At 36.8% G+C, this 25,083-nt stretch overlaps 1 protein-coding gene across 1 annotated transcript in view; it reads left to right on the forward strand.

Moving 5' to 3' along the window:
* The window catches only part of CNN3 (calponin 3), a 33,834-nt gene extending 9,699 nt beyond the window's left edge, over positions 1-24,135 (forward strand). The window contains exons 2-7 of the mRNA XM_034437282.2: positions 16,103-16,224; positions 16,857-16,923; positions 17,900-18,037; positions 19,066-19,182; positions 21,221-21,367; positions 23,013-24,135. Of these exons, the coding sequence (XP_034293173.1) occupies positions 16,103-16,224; positions 16,857-16,923; positions 17,900-18,037; positions 19,066-19,182; positions 21,221-21,367; positions 23,013-23,360 (939 nt within the window). The 3' untranslated portion in view covers positions 23,361-24,135. The remainder of the gene's footprint in view (positions 1-16,102; positions 16,225-16,856; positions 16,924-17,899; positions 18,038-19,065; positions 19,183-21,220; positions 21,368-23,012) is intronic.
* The last annotated feature ends 948 nt before the right edge of the window (positions 24,136-25,083 follow it).

A 25,083-nucleotide genomic window follows, 5' to 3' on the forward strand; every position in this document is an offset into this window, starting at 1 on the left:
CCAGACCATGACCATTCCCCCACCTCAAAACAAAAAATAACAAATGAAAGAAATATATGGTACTAATTTAATAATTATTTTCCTCCAGTCAATTGGTTTCCTTTTTATGATTGGTTTTCTGTGCCTGATACTAGGACTGGAAGTCCTGTAGCACCCATTATGTGTAGAGTACTGATCATATCAGAACATGTCTAAATAAATTTTCCAGGTTTAAATCTTGTCTTCTGAAGTCAATACTGAGTAGGACATAAGAAATTGATTATAATGAGTGGTTGACTCCAGCTGGAAGATTCATAAGATTCAAGTCACCAGTCAGTCATGAAATTTACTTGAATGGCTTTGGGCTAGGATAAGAGGATAATCTTAGAGTGAGAATATTATGTGTGTTGCTTTTAATTCCTAAGGAAAGGCAGGATATAAACACAACAAATAAATTAGCTCATTAGAGAGCCCAGATTATATCCTTCTTGGATATGCCTCAATAACTCGCAATTACATAAACTGTCCTCTGGCTAGAACTGCTCTTAACAGTATTAATAAACTGCTGTCCTATTACAGATAAGCTGCACCACATTTTGGACACACGTGTAAAGGGAATAAATAACTATTTTTGTAGTTTCAAATGTGCACTTAAAGCTTAGTAGTGATAACCTTTTGTAGTTTTAAGCTTCAAATCCATATCCATTTACCTCTGGAAAGATCTTTGCTCAGATCTTTCTAGAGTTCTAAAGGTATTTTGGTTTGTTCTCACTCAAAACGAGAGAAAACAGAATAAAAGAATTGGAAGGAACCTTGGAGGTCTTATAGTCTAACCCCCTGCTCAACAAAATAGAATAGAAAATGGACTTCCAAGACCCCAATTGGATTCTGAAACAGTTTCACAAATTCATGTCCCAAAAAGAAGTTGCTTCTGGAAGAGGGAGTAGTGAAGAAGGACCAGTGATTCACTTGTATAAGAAAGAAATGGGAAAACTAGCTTATCCCAGCTGACTAGCAGTGCTCGGTTGCTGGCTCTTCCGGGCTTCTCCACTGGTCTCTCCTTGCTTCCGCCAGTACCAGCTTCCACCCTCCACACACACAAACACAGCTAAATTTTTCCCAGCGAAATGGAACCCATATCTCACAATATGGGTTCACAATATTATATACTTTCGAACTGCTGGATGGGCAGGAGCTGCGGAGTGAGCAGCAGGAGTTCACCCCTTCTTACAGAGCCAGGCTCGAACCATTGGAGTGCAGACCATTTCTGGCCACAGTTCCAGGATCATTAAGCCTCTGCGCCACTGTATCCCCTAGGACTACAGAAAGTAGCCATTAAAGACAGTATCTCTTCCCTCAAGAGGTACTTTGTAGATTCTGAAAAGTACAAAATGAAGACAACAAGGAAGAGCAGCATATTCCAATTATCCCTTGGAATGTCATATCATTTGGGGATTACAAGGGCTCTGTGCTTAATGTGTAGCTTACAGGTCTGATGTCTATTGGGTGGGAGAAAAAGGGGTGAGCACTAGTTTGCAAACCATATAATAAGTGAAGCTCCTGTTACAGCAATCAATTAGCAAATCTTAATTCGGTTCTCTTCATTTCCTATAAAGTAGCTGCTTTTACACTATCTTCTCTTAAGCCAGTGAAAGCCACCAAGCTTCAAACTAAGAGAGTGTACAATTTACAGCAGTAATTGAGCCCAGAATTGCTGATAATAGTCATTACGTATGGTCATAAGTTGAGGCATTATGTCACTAGAACCATTTTTAAACATTTTCTTGCAGCAGTCATAAAGCAAATGCATATTTCCCAATGGGAATCCCCCCCTCCCCCTGAAATTGGAAGTAAATGAATGAAACTGGCCAAAAAAATGTTGCGAATTGTGGTCATGTGACTGAGACACTGCAAACGGCCATAAAGATGAGCCAGTTGTCAAGTGCCCCAAATGCAGTCATGTGACCACATGGAGAGTGCAGCGTTTGTAACTTCAGAAATGGGTTACGAGTAGCTCTGGGGAGATCTGTTGTAACTTTGAATAGTTGTTAAGCGAAGAATCATAAATTGAGGATTACCTGTAGTTCATTCCAAAACCAGCAGTTACATGACTTTGTTTTTGATAGGAGACATCAACAGAGAACAACATGCCTGTTTTGTAATCAAGCATGTGTAGACAGCTACACTGATTCCCAGTGCTCCCTCTGACATAAAGCAGAGAGGTAGGTTTTTACATCTCTAACCAATTGAACTCGGTTTATGTATAACATACCCTAAAAGAAAGAAACTCTCAGTAAGAGCTAAAAAAAAAAAAAGGAATGCATTCTGTCAAAAGGAGTAGCAACCTATCACTGGCTCAGTTAAATTATTGGTTTTACTTCTACTTGGTGACAGTCACTAGCACTTGATTAATGTGGCCACCATGCTGCCGCTGACACAGTGGATTACAAATTATGCATACCTGAGATATAAGTATACGCTTATTTTACACAACAGCAATTGTAATTTGTAGTTATCAAGATAATTGTGTGGTTGCCTACATGCAGTACTGTTCCTAGGTGCATTTGCAGTGCATTTGCATATTAAAGTAATCACATTTACCTTTACATAGATCCACTCTGTAGTAGTTTTTTCTGTGTTGTTGAAGAGAAACACACAACTTACTGTATTTTTCAGACTACAAGATGCTCCAGACTATAAAATGCACATTAGCTTTAGAGGAGGAAAACAATAAAAAAATCTGCCTCTGCCTCCGCTGCCCGTTTGCTGCAGCTGCGGCCTGTTCACTGCCACCCATTTGCCATCACCTGTTTGCTGCCGCAGCCCATTTGTCGCCACAGCCCATTCATCACCGATCACCGCAAATGGGAGGCGGTGATAGGCAGCAACACTGCCCGCTGCCTAGAACAGCTGATCGGCGCTGCACCAACCTCCCTGCCTCCCCACCGCATTATTTGCTCTATGGGATGCACAGACATTTCCACCCACTTTTGGGGGGGAGTGCATCTTATAGTCCGAAAAATATGGTATTTGATATACATGTTTCTGAATTGTAGGATGATTATCCCTCTTGAATTGGATTCTTTTGAGTAGCAGTCCTATAACTGTTTATACTACCCAGTTATTCTGGTTTCCCAAAAGATGGCAATGGGTATGTCTAGTTTTCATATTTTCAGTGTAGCTTCAATACAGAAATTTCAAAAGAATCTCAAAATTAATAGAATGTACAAAATGGTTAAAAAAAGGCATATCTCAAATAAAATGTTACTTCCAAAGTCATGATGTTGCTTGACTACAGGAGCTGAAACACACCGTACCATTACACTAATTTTTTGTTTTTAAAAAATAATTAAATGTAAGGATAATTTTAATATTTTTTAAAAAATTATTTAATAATTTATGTAAATTAATAAAATCTATTCTGCCTTGCCTCAGTAGCTCGTTTATGTTCTTTATATTGCAACATTACATTCATAGACCCATTTCTGTATTTGTTTCATTCCTATTATATGAGCCAAAGCATCATGGCCAGTTTCTCCTCTGTCCCCCAGTGTACTTCCTCATCCAGTCCAATGAAGTGGTCTTTTTTTGTGTTATTAAACTCAAAAATAAGGGTGAGAAGATCCATGTTGAATAGTGTTTAAGGTACTAGGCAGGATTAAGGAGGCAGAGAATTAGCTCTCCCTCTCGGCTATGGACTTTTTGGGCTACTCTTAGTCAAGCATATTTCATAAGATTATTGTTGTAAAGATAAAAGTCAGAAGTTGTCATTGGACGTTTTTAAGAAAAGACTGGACAGCCATTTGTCTGAAATGTTGGTGAATCAGTGTTGGTGAACCTTTTCAGCACCAAGTGCCGAAACAGGAACGCACATGAAACCAAAAGAGCAGTTCCCCAGCGCGCATGCACACGCTGGGAAGCTGAACTTCCAGTTTCCAGTGTGTGTATGTGCGCCAGACACCTGGTCTTCTGGTTTCTGGTGTGCATATGAACACCAGCTGGCTGGGCGCGCATGCACGCTACTTTTCTGGTTTCCTGTGCTCCCACCCATAAAACCAACTGGTCGGCGCGTATGTGCACACCGGAACAGGGAAGAGCAACGGGCGATGGCTGGCATGCCTGGAGAGATGGTGCTGTGTGCCATTTCCAGCCAGTGTACCATAGGTTCGCCATCACTGGTAGGGTTTCCTGCCTGAGCAGGGGGTTGGACTAGAAGACCTCCAAGGTCCCTTCCAACTCTGCTGTTCTATTCTGTTTTTCTATTCTAATTCTAATTCTAATTCTATTCTATTATTATTTTCTATTCTATTCACAAAAAGAGATCTCCATGAATGCTCCTTTATAAAAGACATTGTGCTATAATTCTAAAAATAATCATAATTTTTAGAATTATTTAATTCTAAATTAGATAATTTAATTATCTAATAATAAAATATGAGTTGGAAGAATTCAACTACTTTTCTCTGTTTTTAGGTATCTCGACTGATGTTTTTCAGTAAATTCCTATGAACAACATAGTTATTAGAATATTGTGTCATTTATCCAAGTTTGTTTTTCTTATTTGCCTTTTTCTTTGATACAGTTTTATTTATTTTGGGTAGTGATAGCATTGCTAAGTCTTATGTGGAACCTTCATTAACTTTCTTCTTGCTGTCATTCAAGTTGTGATTAAGAGATAATTCTGACTTTTCAGGGAAGCCTCAACTATAAAGATATATGAACCTCAATTTCAGTTTAACATTTCAAGTTCTAAACAAATGCACCCTTAGATATAAAATTACTTTTTTAAAAAAAAATATATGTAATTTTAAAGTTTATTACAGGGTTTGAGAGGTTTTTTTTAATGGTCTGACTAATCCACCAGTATATTGGTGAAATACTTTTTATTCTGTCAAACCTGAGACTGAAAATAATATGACCCCTCCCCCCTTTAAGAGTCACATTAAATGCAAGCTGCTTTATTGATTTGGTTCATTAAGGAAGTACAATCTTTTTCTCGAGCTTATTTAAAAGCTTAAAAGAGACCTACTATAATGAGTAGCAGGGAAATGCTATGTTTATAAAAGAAAGTCTAAAGAAACACTTCCAAATCATTTTCAGAGAGTGCCCACAGCCCAGCCTTATTGCCTGAAACATTTTTACAATAATAATGCTTTCAGGTTTGAATTTCTTCTCTTATATTGCTACATATTTATGTATTTGAGAATAGGAGTGATTATTGTCTAATACAGGGATGGCAAACCTATGACATACATGTCACTGGTGACATGCTAGGCAGGGGTGGTATTCACTTACCTTAGCTATCGGTTCACAAATGTGAGCATGTGCATTCACTTCGCTTGCATGTGCCACCTCTGCAGAGCTTTCCAAGCATGCACAGAGCATCAAAAACAGGATGTGATGATGTCTGGGTGGGTGGGCGGAGCCTCCCGCAGCTGCTGCTACCGGTTCGCCCAAACCGGATAGAACTGGTTGAATACTACCACTAACACTAGGCCTCAGTAACCCTCTGGAAGTCATGCAAGGGAAGGCCCTGCTTTTCTGCAGCCTTTGAAGCCCCCCACAAACATTCGAGAATGGGACTTGTTTCCTGTTTTTTTTTTTTTTTGGAGACTACAAGGCCACAGAAAATCATTTTCTGAAGTTTCTATGCCTCACGCAATCAAGAGCTGCCTCAGATAGGTACATTATTTACAATTATTTAACTATTTATTTATTTATTAAATAATAAATTTATTACTCTTTATTGTCAATTGTTTCCCACCCCCTCTCTCTCCCTCTCCCTCTCTGTGTCAGTGAGAGAGACAGAGATGGCAGCAGATTCAAGGTAGGCATTTTCTGAATTTTTGACGCACTGAGTACAAAAGGTTCTCCATCATTGGTCTAGTTTAACTACCAACTCTTTTTAAAAACTGAAATGCTTACACTTGACCAGTCTAAACCTATAGGCCAGCAATGCTGAGGGAATATTGGGGGTTTTTTTGGTGTGCAAATGGACACTTTCATGATTAACTGAGGTAGACTAGTTATGAGGTACTGTAGGAGAGAGGTGTTGAACTGCTTATGGCCAAGGATATTGCTTGATATTTATGGGGAAGTCAATGGCCTCAATGTGAATAGAGTCATATCACTCAAAAAAGTAGAGTTTGTTCCTTTTCAGTGATTTTGGGAGTTTTATTTGTTTGGGTTGATTTTTTCTCTCTCTCAGTATGCTATTTTGGGATTTATACTGCATTTATTTATTTCTCATCCCAAAATGATTTAAAAAATGGTTTAATTGGTTTTCAACATTCATGATTAGGGAAGCCACCATGATGGGAACTCAGAAACATGGTTTTAATATGGTATTATTTTATTTTATTTTAATTCATTTTATTAACAAGTCATCATCCAAATTTCTCTCTCTTGCTTGTGCATCATAAATATGCCACCTTCATGAAAGCATGTTCTGCACAATATGTTCTTCCATATTTTACTTGTAGTGTTCAATAACCTCATTTGAAGGGAAGTAATAACTTAGTAGATGTAACATTAGTAAAGGATAGGAAGCCCTGAGTAAAACTTGGAGCAAGATGAATTATTAAATCTTGTACAACATAACTGGGATGGGAAACACCATTTTGTTGGAAAAAATTTCTAATATTTTTTAAAAACCCAAAAATTACTAACTTAGTAGCATTTACTATGATGTTGAAAAGTAAAATTCAGAACCATGTTGCTTTAAATCTTATGTCTTGTGTTATTTTTGTGAGGAAGGCTTAGAATAAAGTATTGATAGGCAACAGGGAGGTGATTAGACAAAAATAGGTAAAATGGAAAACTGATTGATGGGGGGAAATAAGTGATTTTGACCAATCAAAGGGATTAGATGGTCTAGTTCTAATTGTTTTAACTAAGTTGAATGTGCAAAGATTTTACATTTTGTTAATGTATTGGTTAAATTGAATGGTCAGATTTTCATCTTAGAAGCATAGATTCTTCCTGTACCCTCTTTGGCTACTTGTGTTTTGTATCATCTTCCCTAAAATTCCACTGCTAATGGGTGTTACTTCTTATTGATGGGCGATATGGAAGAACATATGCTTGAAACTTCATAAAAAGTTGCTGTTGAGTGGATCTCCTCCACTTATTTTTAACAATCATTCTGGAATGCAGTGTTAGAGATAAGATTTGATAAATAGAGATCTCACCTCAAATGCTTTCCATATTTGGTGGGCACACATACTACACAGAGAGAGATTCCATCCAGCTGCTTGGCACTTTTACAAGAGAAGATTATTGTTCACATTATGTTCCTTTTTCACACACAAATTAACAGTGTTAAAGTTGTCATGTAACTAGTTATATGGCAACTAGCTCATATGTTTTGGGTAGGATTATTTTGACCCTAGCTCTTTTGGATATCTTTCCAGTTGTCATTTGAGGACAGTTGACCCAAAATTGTATGAGAAAAAAATAAAGGGAAAAGTCTGAGATACCATAGTTCAGTATTCTGAAATATAATATAGAAAGTGGTTTTTCCTTCAATGTTTTCAGGCTGTGGTTGACATTTAGATATGAAAGCATTTGTCTCTAGAGAGAAAGCAGAGTCCACCTAAGCCTGGGAAACTCAAACTTGAAGAAACTACTAAAAAGTAGTTTTATTTTTTCTTAGGCACTTTTTAAAAAGGAAGGAGGCAGATCTATTTTTCTTTTAGAGTTGAGTCATGTTGTGTTGTGTTCAGTGGTGAAATCCATTTTTTTTTACTACCGATTCTGTGGGTGTGGCTTGGTAGGCGCAGTGTGGCTTGGTGGGCGTGGCTTCGTAGGTGTGGCAGGGGAAGAATATTGCAAAATTTCCAGTCCTACCCCACTCTGGGGCCAGCCAGAGGTGGCATTTGCCGGTTCTCCAAACTACTTAAAATTTCCGCTATCGGTTCTCCAGAACCTGTCAGAACCTGCTGGATTTCACCCCTGGTTGTGTTGCTGATTACACCAGCTCTGGAGATTTGCACTGCTTTATATACTCCCTATTAGATTTTGAATCTGAGAAAGAACAGTTTCTATTAACATATATTTTCACTGAAATCTTTTTAAAATGTCACTGAATTCAGTTCTTTTGCAAATGTTATCAGATACCAATTGGCTTAAACGTTTTTTACAAAGTCTGGAATGGTACAGTATGGTACTGCATGTCGGGCAGCTTTTAGATGAACTAAATGGGTAGCATTAATAATAATTTATTAAATTTATATGCCACCTGACTTCCATTAACCTTGGGTGGGTTAAAATTGTTAAAATATTTAAAAACAAAGAACAATGCAAAAAACTGTAAAAATAGCACAAGAAAAACAACAACAATGGTGAAGAAAACAAACCCGGTCTGGACAAAAATGAAGAAAGGAACATGGGCAGCAGTAACACTCAGGATAGTGTGGCAAGAGTTTAGGGAGTCAGAAGGACACAGCCAAAGCAGTGCCCCATTTCAAATACTTTGTATTGATTGATATTTAATATAAGGTATAACAATTTCATAGCATTTGTCATGTATCAATATCATGTCATGTATTTGGCAAAAAAAATAGGTAGTCCTTGACTTACGACCACAACTGAATCCAAAATTTACATTTTAAGTGAGACATTAGTGAATTTTGCCCCATTTTATGACCTTTCTAGTCACAGTTGTTAAGTGAATCATTGCAGTTGTTAAGTTAGTAACACAGTTGTTAAGTGAATCTGGATTTCCCATTGACTTTGCTTGTCAGAAGGTCGCAAAAGCTGTTCACGTGACCCCAGGGACATTGCAACCATCATAAATATGAACCAGTTGCCAAGCATCCAATGCTGCAATGTCCTAAGTGTGAAAAATGGTCATAAATTACCTTTTTCCAGTGCCATTGTAATTTTGAACAGTCTCTAAATGAACTGTTGTAAGTCGAGGATTACCTGTAGCCATCCACAAGTAGTTTAGGACAGCCAAAACCTGGGCATCCACTGGATGATACTAGAAAAAATACAGAAAAAGCTGCAACTCTTTGTTGCCATTTAAAAAAAGATTCTCTAGATTTTTGGGCAGTCCGGATCTGATAAACTAATGTGATTAGCAGACAAGCTTTGTGGGATCAAATAATCTCTTCTATGTGCTAAATCACTAATTATCTATCATTGTGCACTAACTGTAACTGCCTGCAATGCAACATTTAATATGCAAAATAATTGATACTTTTTGGTTTTTTAGCCCTGCAGAATCATAAATTAGTTAGAGCACGTACTTCGTCAAACTTAATAAAATAAAATAAAATAAAATAAAATAAAATAAAATAAAATAATAAAATAAAGTCTCTGAGTGCTTCATTTGAGAAAAAAAAGAAAGAAAGAAAGCTGGATATAATACAGTTTAAGGGTTTACATTAGCAAACAAAGCAAGAGTTGAGTGCATAACACTTTTAGCTCCTAATTAATACTATTATGCATATGTAATATACCCAAATGTTGTCACTAACACACATGATTTTCTGTATTTAGCAGACATTCAGGAGTAATGGACACTTGCTTTACGTATCTGAATGGTCTGGTAAAGCAAAAATTTCTGTATTTTCAGATAAGTAATCTAAAAAATTTTTATCACTAGAGATAATGAAGAATTCTTCAAATCCAAAAGATTCTGGCTTGAAGGTGGACACTTTTGAGTATTCCAAGGATGAAATAAAACAGCTGGGGGGGAGGTTTTTTCAATCTGTTTTCAACCTCAACAGCACAACAATAGGAATGGTCTTGTCCCTGTTTTTCATTGAAATTGATTGAATGACTGATAACAGGCTTTTAAAGAAATGAAGCAGTTAAATGTATGGCTAGATTGGAGAAGGCGGCTTACAGTTCCATGCTTGCCAGTCTGGCTGACAGAAGATACCTGTTAAAGCAACTGCAGCTTTAGCAACTTTATGGGAAAGTTAGAATTTATGTGGGGGGAGGGATGGAGGGATCGATGGATGGGCTGCAAGTGTTGTGTTGTGGAGTTTTTTTTTTCCTCTCAGGGAGATAGTGCAAAGATGTGGAAAGAGGGTGTGGTTTTATTCTCTGTAGCACCATAGAACAAAAACCAGCAGGTAGAAGTTTTCCAGAGATCCAAGCTCAAAATAAGGAATAGTTTCCCAATCATAAGAGCTATTGAACGGTGAAATAGACTGCCTTCTGGAGTTGTGGGCACTCCATCACTGAAGATTTTCAAACAATGGACAGTCATTTGTCTGTGTAGGGCAGTGGGTTGATTAGAAGATTTCCTAGGTGGTTTTGATTATGGTTTGGGTTGGCTGATCTTGAAATAAGTGAAGAAAATTTTGACTTGGTTAATACCACCATGAATTCAGGGCTGTAGACTAGAAAAATCCTGGAAAGTGTTAGTACTTAATCATTTCCATATTGTTGCCAAGAACACAAATTGGACATACCCAGCTTGTCACTAGGAATTCAGCTTTAAGAGCTGAATTTAAGAGTTTAATTTTTTTAATGGGAAGATTAACAAAATATGCTGAGTACAACAGGGCAGCTGTAGTGTATCTTATCTGTGCCGTTGCCAATAAAGTAGAATTATGTAGATTTCAATAGAAGAGAATATTTGTAGCTCAGAATTAAACTGAGTGCTCCTTGGTGCTCTCTGAGCTTGGTTGTTTTCTTGCAGATATTTCATTACCCACCACTGGTATCATCAGCAGTGCTAGAAGGGAATAAAATTTGCTCTGTGACAGAGAGCAAGACCCATTCTTCTAGCACTGATGATGTTACCTAGTAGAGCAATGAAATGTCTACAAGAAAAAAACAAACTCAGAGAACACCCAGGACTTTATGCAGATTTATTTTGCTTGTCTTTTATAACAATACAATCATGTCATAATAATTACATTTACAAGGGCTTCATCTTAAATCATATCTGCACACCAGCTGTTGAAGTTACCAAAAAGTTTCTATCATTGTCCCTGCTTAGCATATGTGTTCTACTTTTTGATAGGTATTTAAACACCATTGATTTGAAATTTTGATCCATTATAGAATGACAATCATTTAAGTCTAAACTGAATAGGAATGAGTATAGTTTCAATTAAACATAATTCTGCAAACAAATAGGCTTGTATGAAAAATAAATGAATAGCACTACCTGCATAATTCTTGGGGACTCTTAAAGAAACATGTTTGTTAATTTTTCCTAATCTAATCTAGTTTGGTAGCAATGAAGACAAAATAAGCTTAGAATTTGCTGATCTTGTGCTTTCAGATACTGCAAATTTTCTCAATTGTCTGAGATTACTTAAATCGGGTACCTTCGAGACCAACTTCTGCCACCAATAGCCTCCCACCGGCCAGTTCGCTCCCACAGAGAGGGTCTCCTCAGGGTGCCATCAGCCAAGTTATGTCGGCTGGCGACACCCAGGGGGAGGGCCTTCTCTGTGGGAGCCCCTGCCCTGTAGAATGAACTGCCTCCGGAAATGTGTAAGATCTCCGACCTCCGTGTATTTCGCTGTGCCCTCAAGACCCTGTTGTTCTGCCAGGCCGGGCTATCAATGTAATGATTTTTAAATTGGGTGTTTTAAATTTTTGGGGTTTTAAATTTGAGCCGAAATTATTTAATAATTTTAATTATTTTTAACTTATGTCTGTCTTTGTGCTTTTAATAGGCTGTACACCGCCCTGAGTCCTTCAGGAGAAGGGCGGTATAGAAATAAAATTTATTTATTTATTTATTTATTTATTTATTTATTTATTTATTTATTTATTTATTTATACTCGTTACCCCTACTCAGACCTTCACAGAGGTGACCCCTGAGAGGAGAGAGAAATAGGGCTATGTCTACAGTGTGGTATATCTTGCAACCCATGGTCCTATGTACTTTTTTCTTTCAACCTCATATCACTCTTTAATTACGTGGAAAACTGGCAGCGAAATTTTCCACCATATTGAGAAGAAACTTATTGGAGACATATAGTGGGTGCCTAAAAATAGGTCTGTCACAAAAGCAGTCCCTCCCACCCAATGATCCCTGAAGCTATGCCCACATAGAGGGTGTACTCCTACCCACATCTATTTTAAATTTGATCTTTGGCCCCCAAAATTGCACCTTCTGCTGTTGCACATCTACAACAATATCCAAATAGAGCCCTTTTCAGACTTCTACAGGATACAATAGGAATCAGGGAGAGCAGCTTCATTCCACTTCCCTTCTCCTCAATATATTCGCTATACATACACAACATGCTTGAAATACCTTTATGTATGTTGTTGCAATCATAAGATTTAAAAGCAATGAAAAACGGAATTTCAGGTTTTGCTCCTTCCCTCCCATAGAAATATGGCATGTAAGCAACCCATAAATTGGAATGCCATTTAGAAGAGACATTCACTAATATATTGGGGGAACTTTCCCCTCATTTTCCATCTTATATTGCATCATGAATAAATATGTCATCTTCTTGGAGGTGATGTAATCCCATACTATATTTCTTATTTGCAGATTAAGCTTCTTGGTAACTTTGTGATCACATCCATTCAATACATATGGGAATATACTGAAATTCCAGTATTATTATTTTTTTAAAAAGATCTTGTGCATGTATATGAAGCATCCATGTATTGGTTGTGACAAATAATATATTTGGAAGAAGATTTGAGTTAGGTGAGACAAGTATTGAGAAATTTAGCATATATGTTGTCATGACATAACAACATGTCAAAACAGCAAAGAAGTATCTAAAGACATGATGAGCATAATGAGAATGGATGACTCAGATGTTATGTTACAATTTCAGAGACAAAGCAGCAGCTTAATAATAATAATAATAAAAAACACATCTTACACCTACACAATTATTTTGTGTACATTGGAGTCCCCGAAGCTCTAATGTATACATTGAGAAAATTTTTAAAAATGAGTAAAGTTTCACAACACAGCTTGTCTGATATTTTATTGGAATTACTATATAATTCCTTTAAAAACATTTCACCAATATTGTAGAAAACAAAGAAATTCATATATGAAATTAAAATACATATTTGCAGCTTTTGGTAGCATTCCATATGTTTAACTCAGCATTGTTATCTTTTATTTTTTATGTTTAATTCATTTTATTGTAATTTGATAGTTATGAGCCACCTAAAGTCATTGAGAGTCAGATGGCATGCAAGTTTACTAAACTACTATTATTGCTGTTATTGTTGCTGCTGTTGCCGGAACACTGGTGATAAAATGCATCTCAAGGCAATAAGCATTTTATTCCATAATGAAAATATTGAAATTCAGATGCATACCAAACTAGCAAAATGAGCACTGAAAAACAAATTCATTTTCCCAATAGGTAGGAGAGTATGTAAGTAAATAAATAGGGATAGAATTGATTTGCTTTACTAACCTGATGAAAATATGGCTCTTTGCTGTCTTCAGGATAGAATTAATCTCCTTCAAAATGCCTCTTGTGTTGACATTCTCTTTTAGCTCTGTATCTCTTTTATTAAAAAGATTCCAAGCTGATAAAAAATGAGCTCAAAGTATATTTTTTAAAGACATTGATTTATAAAAGAATTATACAGTAAGGTTCTGTATTACCCTCAAGACAGAAACAGAGATTCATTGACTATGAATGCGGTTTTTTAGTTTCTATATTCACCCTTTCTGTATTCACTGACTGTTTTTGTCTCATATCTGTGCATGTAGAAAAAAGTCTGGTAATGGTTCCCTTTAAAAGACAAAGTGAGTTCAAGATCAACTGTAGGGAATGCAATAAATAAGAACTGAATTACTTGTGGGACTTAAATATGAACAACTGGCTGGCTTGTTCTAAGCAAAATATAGAAGGGTACAGTTATAATGAAATGTTTTGAGTATAATGGTGTGGCTATAATTTACTCCCACAGAAATCTTGAGTAGTAGAGAAGTAGAAGATTTCTTCTTGGCTCCAGTGAAAATCCATTTTGTCTATGCAGTTCACTGAGGAAGATATTTTGTTACAAAGAAGCTCAAGTATGATAGCTCTTTGATTACTTAACATTTTAATTGATTTTTTTTTTTTTTTGCTTAGACACTGGTCATAAACCTAAATTTAAACTTTGTAGTTTGCCGTGGAGAAAGCATCTCAATTTGGGAGTAAGTTGGCAGAATTGCCAAAAGCAAAAGATGTTGATTGCTATTATGCACATACCTTAGTTGTGCATTAAATTAAGGATGTGCATTTTAATTTATGATAATTTCAAGGTGGGATAGCAAAATCTTAATTAAACTGAAAGGTTTTTCCAGTGGGATAGATATGCTGTGCCTGATTCTTATTAATTAGAAGCAACCACCCTATCTGTGAACCCATTAGGGGATCTTCTAATTTGCTTAATCCAACTTTTCACCAGCTATAGAAAAAAATATCAATCCTGAGCCATCACAACTTCCCAACAGCTATGCTATTCAGTTGTGATGTTTGGAATAGTATTTGATTGTCACAGTGGTTTGCAGTGATATTTTTTTTGCATTTGGCAGGTGTATTTTTTTTAAAGCAATCAAATTCTTTTTTCACTTTTCAAAATGGTCTCCTACATTATTGTTTTTTCTCGTGGCCCAAACTCGGCATTGCCAGAAATAGAAAGTCCTTCAAAAGTTCTGTTCTATTTTGCGGCCATTCCTTTTATCTTGCTGCATCCATTGTGCCTGGTATAGACTGTCAGCAGTTGTTTGTTTGTTTTACTTATTGAAAACCTGCTATGTTCTGGGCCTAGTCTTGTACAGCAGGATGTGATTTAATTGCCTTTTTTCTGGTTTTTTTCCCCCCGCTGCCTGCTAGGGTGCCTTTCCTTAGTGTATTGTAATGATCCTGGTAGCTAGGAAGGCAAATCATTATTACAGTACTATTTAAATTCTTAGCCAATAATCATGTTTTGTCCAGTTTTCAATCAATTTAAAGCAGATGTTTAGGTCATAAGTTCTGTAATATTGTTTAGCCTCATTGAAAGTGTTGAAAAGAATAATTCTTTCTAAATACAGTAATACTGTATTGCTCCCAAATGTGGTTGATGTCAGATAAATATTGATTCTAGAGTCTATATTCTAGTATTGTGGGTAATTACTTTTTTCCTTCTGAGCACTGTCTTGATAGTCATTGGAAAGGGGTGATAAATTTCCACTCTGTTCTTGATACATACCATTTTTATGCCTGAATGCTTTGTAATCCTCTGTTGTTTTCTCTCTCCATTGTTTCTATGCAGGAAAACAGTGGTTTTTGAAGTTAGGCTAAGAGTTTTATGTAGCAGCAGAATTGCAGATATTTGTCATTAATTTAATTCAGCTTAAGGTTGGAATTGCTTATCCAAATAACCATTTCCGATTTATGCACGCCATCAACTGTCAAAGCCATAGCAAGAAAATATATGGATTTCATTTGATTGTGATTTTTATTTCATTTTATTTGAGGATGGTATTCATACAACCTCTTGAGAATCAGACAGATGCTTTTGCCTTGGTAAGGGGAACAGAGCAGAGTCTTTGGTTTTGCATATTAAGTTAAATGTCAGCTTTGGAAGCCATATTAGGCCGGAAGCTCCAATGCTGCCACCTTCTCATGGGTGGGAAAGTAGGAGAGGGGGTTAGTAGACATAATAGCATTCTTCCTGTCGGTCAAGGCCAGGGTGATCCCGCATCTGGAGAAGGAGTGGTCAGGGGGCTGGATCAGGATGGAACGGAAGTTGATTGGAGCATGCGACTGACTGGGTGGAAAAGGGGATGGTTTTGGGAGCTTTGACTTACTGAAGGAAAACCAGGGCTTTTCAGATTCAGGTTTCCTCAGATGTGCCAGTTTGCCTATTCTAGTAAAGAGGACTTTGGAAAAAGCTTGCTTCCGCGTCTTTACTTGGAGTGGGGATTTTTCTGGAACGCTGATATTAAATATACCACAGGCAAAGCCATATATGTTTGTTAGTGACAGGTTCCTCTGGGTATATTCAGAAGAGTTTATATCAACATAATGCAGACTTGTTCATTATAATACAGTCTAGAAAACCTGATTAAGAATGACATGCAAGGGAAGAATGATATGTGATGTTTTAAACTCTTAGAAGAAAATCACATAAATTCTAAAATATCCAGAGACATTAATATTTTTTTACCCTTTTGTTTTGTAGATTGCTTTGAAATATGATCCACAGGTAGAAGAAGATCTCCGCAACTGGATTGAAGAAGTTACTGGCATGAGTATTGGCCCAAATTTCCAGCTGGGCTTAAAGGATGGCATTATACTATGCGAGTAAGCAATGCTTTTAAAATTCTCCTTCAGGTAGATCTGTTTAAGCCTAAAACAGCAGCTGTTGGGCATAGATCAAAATTTATAGTTTCCATTTTTAAAACGTTATGTACACATGTCTGTGTCTTAGAAAGGCTATATATGTTTTCCAGAAATGTGTATATTACGTAATTGTTGAAAGTGCAGGTTTGAAGAACTGAACCTACCAAAATAACTCTGTAGCTCTTAGAAACAACAGAATATAGTTCTCCTTTGTAACTGTCTCTTCAGCTGAATTAACATTATCAACATTTCGTGCATTTTTTGTTCTCTATGAAATAAGCTTTCCTGTTAACTAAAATATCCTATAATTTTCATGTCAGGTTTTTAAAAATTGGAACTTCAAGAAACGTCTTATATTTTGCATACAGGAAAATGCAGTATAATGGTTGGACAAAATTATAAGGTAGCTAGTCCATGGAAAATGTGAAACTTATGCAGCTTGTACCTAAGATCATTTTCTTGTATGAAGAAAACATAAAATGCCTTCGATAGCAGGATTAACATTTTTTTTAAGCGTGCTACTAAAATTTAGATTATGGCTTTGTAAAAAGAAAGAAAATAGAAAAAGGCCTTTTACTTCATTACTTTTGCAGGCTTATCAACAAACTCCAGCCAGGATCAATAAAGAAAATAAACCAGTCCAAGTTAAACTGGCACCAGGTAAGCTATGTTTTATTTTTTATTTGTTTTTTCTTTAAGAAGAATTGTAATGAATAAAAGTTAATGGCCAGTGGTTTTCAAATAGAGACCCATTGAAAGTTTATTTTTCAGGAACCACAAATGGTTTGCAGTATTAACTACTGTAATGTTTGAGTGACAGAATTACTAATTTTAGTAATTAGACTGTATCATCCCTACATTTATTTTCCACAAATAGAAAAGCAAGGAGGAGATAGTTCTTAAGAGAAATCAGAGAAGCAGAGGTTTTGTTAAAAGCTTTCTTGAGTTTGGAGAAATTTCTATCTCTTGGCAGTTTTTCTCTAAATTTTCATAGCTCAAGGAATCTGATACTGTGCACTCACTTTCCAAATAGCAGGGCCCTGTAGTAGTACAAGAATAAAAACCAATAACTGCATCTCTTTTAAATTAGAAATTTGTCCCATTTTCCAAAGGAAATGATTTTTCACATTATATGTATCAGGAAAAATTAAATGGATGAATACCCACATCCAACAAAATAAACCTTCAAATACAACAGATGCTGAAACAAAATTATTTTTTGCAATGGTAGTATAAATATTATGGGATCATATTAGCCAGATACTTCAAAATCAAAGTTGAATAAAATAAATTGCACTGTTCTGATGCCATGTTAAATCAATGAAATATTCTCTTCCTGTTTTCTGTTATGCTTGATTTTCAAGCTTCATTTAAGTACCATTTCCCTCAATTAAAAATATCTTATTTACAGATATGTGTGCCTAAATCATAACTATAATTAAAAACAGCCAGAACAGTGATCTGAAGGAGGATGCTGGCAGGTAGCATTTCTCCCATTGATGTGAATTCCACCTAATTTATCTTTTCTGAAACAATAGCCCTCCACAATTATTGGTTCCAAGTAATGTATATCTCCACTTTAAGGTAACAAACGTTAACAAGTCGTAAGAGTGTGACTTCCTATATTTGTTTTTAGCTGGAGAACATTGGAAATTTTATCAAGGCCATTCAACAATATGGCATGAAACCACATGATATTTTTGAAGCAAATGATCTCTTTGAGAATGGAAATATGACCCAAGTTCAAACATCATTGGTGGCACTTGCTGGCTTGGTAAGTACATTAATCGATGGAGTCCAACACACAATTTACCATCCTTAGTAAATAACAAACCTTATAACATTGGTTCACATCATTTGTTACCTAAAGAAATTATAGAACAGGCATGCCCATGAATTTCATAGTTTGAGTTTGTATTATGGCTGAGTTAAGAATTAAGTTAATGAATCCCATTAATCCCTATTGCTTAACGCACTGTAAGCCGCCCTGAGTCTCCGGAGAAGGGCGGCATATAAATCAAATTAAAAAAAAAAAATTGTCTGCACAAAAACTATCACTTTACCATGTAACATCAACAAAGCAATAGGTCAAAATGTCAAATCAAGGATCTGATCACTGACTTTGAATAAACACGACAAACCTTCATTCTTTCACAGGGGCAGACAGTCATACAAATGCCATGCCTCACTTACTGAAATTGGCTGTTGTGAGAGCAGGGTGTTTTGGGGACATTTGCATTCTGTCATCATTGCAATTTGTTATAAACACCATTATATTGGATATCTGTATCTTAACAATAAGTGATTAGAGTAAAGTACAAGAAATGCTGAGGGGGGGCCCCTGGTGCTCTCTGAACTTGGTCATTTTCTTGCAGACATTTCATTACCCAAACTAGATAACATCAACAGTGCTAGTAAGAAGGGAGATTTGCTCTCAGTTAATATTCTAGTGGCTTGCCCTGTCAGTGTTGGTGGGAGAGGCTTTGGAGGTTCTTTGGTTGGGCTGTTTACTGTTAGCTTGTTTGGCAGTTCCTTGATTTGGGTATTGTTTACTTTTGATTGTTGGCCTCAGACCAACAATCAAGAACAATACTTTTGTTTGGGGTATTGTATAATATAAACTGAGAGCAAACCCCACTCCTTACTAGCACTGATGATGTTACCTAATTTGAATAATTAAACATCTGCAAGAAAACAATCAAGCTCAGAGAGCACTAAGGATACCTCATTTCAACCCAGAGCTACAAATACTCTCTTTTATTGGTACAAGAAATACTAAATGTAATTTTGACCTATGTCTAGGCAAAAACCAAGGGATTCCACACTACAATTGATATTGGTGTTAAATATGCAGAAAAACAAGCAAGAAGTTTTGATGCTGGAAAACTCAAGGCTGGACAAAGTGTGATTGGTTTGCAGGTAAGCAAAAAGGATAAAAGATAGTAAAATAATATGTAGAGAAAGATTTTCGGATGTAATTGCCTATGATTTATACCGTATTCCAAAAAAAAAAAAAAAAAAAGTAATGAGATTTACATTACTACAGAGCAGTTTTCCAATAGTTCCAAGTTGAACTACTTTTAGACCAGACTTGGCAATAAGGCACCTTTTTAAAAAAAAATATGCTCCAGGTACATTTTTCAGCTCAGAAAAGACAAGCCATAATAAAGCAGCGGTTTATTCCAGCATAGGCTATTTTATTTATTAGTGTCAGGCCTTCTAGATGAGATCAGGAATCCAAAGTTTATTAATTTATTAATTCAATTTGTATGCCGCCCCTCTCCGAAGACTCAGGGCGGCTCTGAGTTATGGGTGTTAATGCTACTATTACTATAAAATTACAGTAATAGAATCTTGCAAGTCCCCCCCTCCCCCTGTTATCTTCATGAGAACTAGGGGTCATGTCTTAGGCACTTTCCTGAATTGTATTTCTGCTCTAGACTCAAATTTCTGTCATCTGGACTGTTATCTTGGTTGTTGCTTCCTCCTCTTCCTCAAGGTTATTCCTTATGCTAGTTGCATTTACAATGATGTTTACCAGATATTAGACTCTTTGCATATGCAAGATTTGGGGGCGGGTGTGGGGGGAGAACAGAAAATGCAAGCTGTGGTCACAAGGAGACAGTTGACTAGTCCAACATAGCTTTTGCTTCATATCAGACGTATAGATATTACCAAAATATATCTGAAAAAGAGTTTGCCATAATTTGGAAAAATTCCAACATCATCTCAGAGATGTGGATGTTGATGGTTTTTTGTTTTGGTATCAGGTAATGTTTGCCCATGAATTACCATTTTTGTGAGCTGCCTAACATGGGAGGCAGCATAGTCCGTAAGTCTAACTAAGCTAAGCTAAACATAACTAAAGCCAAGAATGTTAACTGTACCAAGGAACAGAAAAGCTAATAGTATAAGAGTTTGAGTTAGAGGTGAGAACATCCTGAAATTTTAAGATGGTGGATATGGTAAGAGGCAGTTTCTGGGCCGTACATCTTGTTCTCAGCCTCATTAAAAAAACACGTTGGGTTTAGTATATTTTGTCTTTTAATTTTTTATATATTTGGCATCCATGATGATATTTTTTGTATCTATTACTGCATGTATACTTTCTATTTTCACTGATTTTTTTCATACAGTGGTTTTGCCTTGTTTTTTATAGATTCCATCACATGTTTTCACATAATCAGTTTCTGTTAAATAAATTTTTGGGCAAGGCAAGTATTTCAGTATCATGGACCTTACTTCATACTTAAGTGGTCAGTAGAAGGGGTGTGCATAAGTGCACTAATGTGCCTATCGTCCCTGTCATCGTATTTTTTTCTCTTTTATTCTTGTTCTCGTTTTTGTTCAACAAATTCGAATTCATTCATTCATTTGTTCAATGAATGAATGAATGAATGATTTGGGACTGCAGGCCACCCTCCATCCTAAAGTCAAGTTCCTTGGCTTCAGTTCTTTTAGCTATACAGATAGTCCTCGACTTAACAGCAGTTCATTTAGTGACCAAAGTTACAACAGCCCTGAAAAAAGTGACTTATGACCACCATTCACACTTACAACTGTTGCAGCATCCCCATGGTCATATGATTTACATTTGATAACTGGTTCATATTTATGATGGTTGCAGTGTCCGGGGTCATGTGACAATCTTTTGCAACCTTCTGACAAGCAAAGTCACTGGGGAAACCAGATTCACTTAACAAACGTGTTACTAACTTAACAACAGCAATGATTCACTTAACAAATGTGGCAAGAAAAGTCATAAAATGGAGAAAAACTTAACAAATTTCTCACTTAGCAACATAAATTCTGGACGAAACTGTGGTCATAAATTGAGGACTACCTGTACCACTTTACTCTCTGTAATTGATGCTTAGTTGGATTTTAGTCATACCTGTCGCAACAAACATTTGAGGAATTTTTTTTCTTTTCAATTGTATTCTCTAATTGATTGTAGATGGGGACTAACAAATGTGCCAGCCAGGCAGGAATGACAGCTTATGGAACTAGGAGACATCTCTATGATCCAAAGATGCAAACAGACAAGCCATTTGACCAGACAACAATTAGCCTGCAGATGGGGACTAATAAAGGAGCCAGTCAGGTAAGGAATGTCTACGCTCTGATCTAGATTTCCAAACCTTCTTTTTGGAATTGTATTTAATAGTCTAATTATTGGAAAGGACTGACTCTGGTTTAGTCTCTGCATTTTTTTATCCTTCAGTTAAATCTTGGGGAAAGGTAGAATATTCTGAAGGCTTTTCTTTGTAGTCTTTACATTATACTGTTCACTACTGAAGCAACAAGAATCCTAACAAATTAGTTTCCCCATGTTCTCTGTAGAACTATTGAACAACACTGTTTAATGAACTTCAGTTTTACAGTATTTCACATGGATCTATTCCTAGTTGTACTATTTAAAGACACAGTGGTACCTTGGTACTCGTCGTTAACTGGTTGCGGTACTCGTTGTTAACTGGATGCGATGGGTACTAAAAACAAGCACCAAACAAACCATGTGAATCACCACATGACCCTTTGAACTTCCTGTCTGTCCCTCTTCCTATGTCAGCGGCCTTTCCAGCATGGTTGACTTCCTATCCGCCCTCTTTGGCCCTCCCCTGTTTCCTTTTGCAATGACCTTCTCAGTATGGCCAACTTCCTGTCCATTCTCCGCAGCCGTCCCCCTCTTTTGATCATAGTGTCAAGTACCAAACAAACAATGAGTACTGGGACATTTTCGCATCAAAATTGATTACCAAATTCAGCGAGTTTTGAAGCAGTCGAGTACCGAGGTACCACTATAGCCCTCAACTTACAATTGGGGCCAAATCTCAGTCAGAGTAAAATAAGATGTCACATGATTGCTTCACTCAATGACCACACACTCAGCACTCCCTATTGTGGTCATTAAGTGATCTTGCAGATTGCTAAGTGGAGTCCCAGGTAAGGAACGTGGTATGCCTTGCGAAGGTGAGAGAGGCCTGTCGCAGGCCGCTTGTGTTTCTCCTCTCAGGAGCTGAAACCTCAGGAGCAGAACTTTTAGCCCAGGCAGGGACAATTCATGTACAACCTGCACTGGTTCAAGACCTTCTCTGCCCTCCAGAGGCACCTCATATGCCTTACCTTACTGCCTTGCATCTCCACTCTGGAGCTGAAAATCCTCTCCACCAACCAAGCAGGATTTTCAGCCCAAATGCAGAGATTTGCACACATCCTGGGCTGGGCTTCCCCCACCCAGAAGCATGCACATTCCGTACCTTAACATGCTGCCTCTCCAATCAAGGACTAAAAATCTTGCTTGGATTTCAGCTCGCTTTTCTCTCTGAGGGCTGGCTGAAAGAAAGCTGAAAGAGCACCTTGTAGGATTTCAGCTCTGTGGCTGCTTGGATTTGGTGTGGAGTTGTCAGCCAGCCCCCAGAGACAAGAGGAAGTCTTCTTGGCAAGTGGCAGAAACTTGCATTGGCATTCTGGGGAAACCAGAGAAGCTTGCAAACGACAATCACGTGATCACAGTTGTGCTTGGCAACCAATCAGAAGTGCCAATAGATTGCCAGGCACTTAGATTGTGATCATGTGACCAGGAAAGTGATGCGGTGCAACATTTAGCGATTGTTAGAGAAGCCTGTAAAGCTCCCTTTCTGGGGCCATCATTAATTTGAATCTACCTTAAGTGGACAGTCTTAAGGACTAACCATATTGCTAGTAGTTACTATAATCCCTGAAATATTTTTGTGTTTGTTTTTTAGGCAGGGATGCCTGCACCAGGAACAAGGCGAGACATCTATGACCAGAAGGTCACATTACAGCCCATTGATAACACTACAATTTCACTACAAATGGGCACCAACAAAGTGGCTTCACAGAAGGGGATGAGTGTATATGGGCTTGGACGGCAAGTGTATGATCCTAAGTATTGTGCTGCACCAACAGAACCTGTCATTCATAATGGAAGCCAAGGAACAGGAACTAATGGATCAGAAATCAGTGATAGTGATTATCAGGCAGAATATCCAGATGACTATCACGGCGAATACCAAGATGAATATCAGAGAGATTACCATGGTCAATACAGTGACCATGGCATTGATTACTAGATTTGCCTCAAAAGCTCAGTATTAGTTTATTATTTTATTCAAGAAAAACGAAACTAGCCTTGTGGAATTGTTACCCATCCTTTACACATTATGCTTCATGTACTTAAGGAAATATTGCCTTACATAACATTCCTTTTTCCTTTCTTTGCCCTTTTCTTCTCTAGTTGCCTTTAGTGCTGTAACATTTGCGGTCTACAGCATAACCAATAACAGCATATGAAGTAAAAAGGAATACTGTGAAAGGGAACTTCTCGTATACAGCCAAGTCTTTTAATAATAAGGAACTATGCATTTTTTTTACAATCTTGTTCTGAAATAGGCATTTTACATACTATACCAAGCTTTTCCTTTTAAACTTTTTTATTTACAGCTCCATTCTGTGGAAGACTGTAAATGCTTTTATTCATAAAGTTAATTCTGGACCATACCATCCAAATAAAGGTTTTAGTTAATAGTTAAAAATGTTGGTTTTGTACTTGCTTGCTTATCTCCTGAAGTCATAGTAGAAATAATAAATGTGCATTTGTGATTGTGTATGTTTCATCATAATGTCTAAATTCACCAAAATTCTAGGAAAAGCTTTCTTAGAAGGGAACTAGTATTAAGTTCTGAGCCCACAAAAATCTTTACATTTTGAAGGTCATTGACTTTTTTTTCCCTGTGCCATAATATATCCATGTAGAATTGCCTTTCCTTTGAATTGTATTTATTGCCACATTTCTCATCATCAACTGATCTTGTTGTATTTTTTATAAATAAATATTGTTTTCTTGAAGACGTAGAACATGTATTATTAAAAAAACAAATGTTAGTCACAGAAGTTATCAAGGAGTCAGATGGAGACAAACAACTTCAAAATCAAATTAAGTAAAATTATAACTAAGTAGTAGAAGGCAACTGCCTACAGCATGGGTGTCAAAATTGTGCCGTCGTGATGTTTCACGATGTTTTTCTCTTCGCAAACCTGGGATGGCCATGGTCTTTGTGATGCTTCCGGCTTGTGGGCCACAGTTTGACACCCCTGGCCTACAGTAAGACGTTCAACATGAAAACTAGAAAAGTAGAAATTCTATGTTGTTAGAAGTGCAACACCGAAATAGGATTCTATTTAACTAACATTACTGCTGATTAAGATGTCAATTTGCCTATTAGAAAAAACTACCCTAGTTAAATCACTTCTTTTTTAAAAATTAGTTTTTCTACTAATATTGGATGTAGAGGCCACACTATCGAACTTTATAATGCCATTTTCTATTGCTACCAAAGGATTTCTCCAATCTAACAACTATTCTTTGGGTTCAATTGCAGGTTTAATAGAAGACACATTTATTGAATTTTATTGGTGATTTTTTTAGCTTGCCTATTATATTGAAATTTTGAAACTAATATCCCAGAATTTCTACATGAAATACTAAGGGGCTGCAAATTCCTACTTCAAAACTTTAATTCAAGGGCGATTTGGATACCCCTGGCTATTCCAAATTAGTGTTTTCCAATTTCATCTGAAGGTATTTTGCGGGTAAACAAGTATCTTTTCTCCAAATCAAATCAGATTCGACTCACATGGGTATCTAAACCCATCTTTCTTACAGAATTTCAAGAAAATTCTATCAATCCTTTTCAGACTTTATAACAAGCGTATCATTTTATCAGATTGCCCAAGAGGGAAAAAACTGTCAATCTGTTGGGAGGAGGGGATTGGATTTATTGTGGGACCCTCACA

The sequence above is a fragment of the Pantherophis guttatus genome, chromosome 3 (assembly GCF_059756535.1).
Source record: "Pantherophis guttatus breed Tessera chromosome 3, ASM5975653v1, whole genome shotgun sequence".
NCBI lineage: Eukaryota > Metazoa > Chordata > Lepidosauria > Squamata > Colubridae > Pantherophis > Pantherophis guttatus.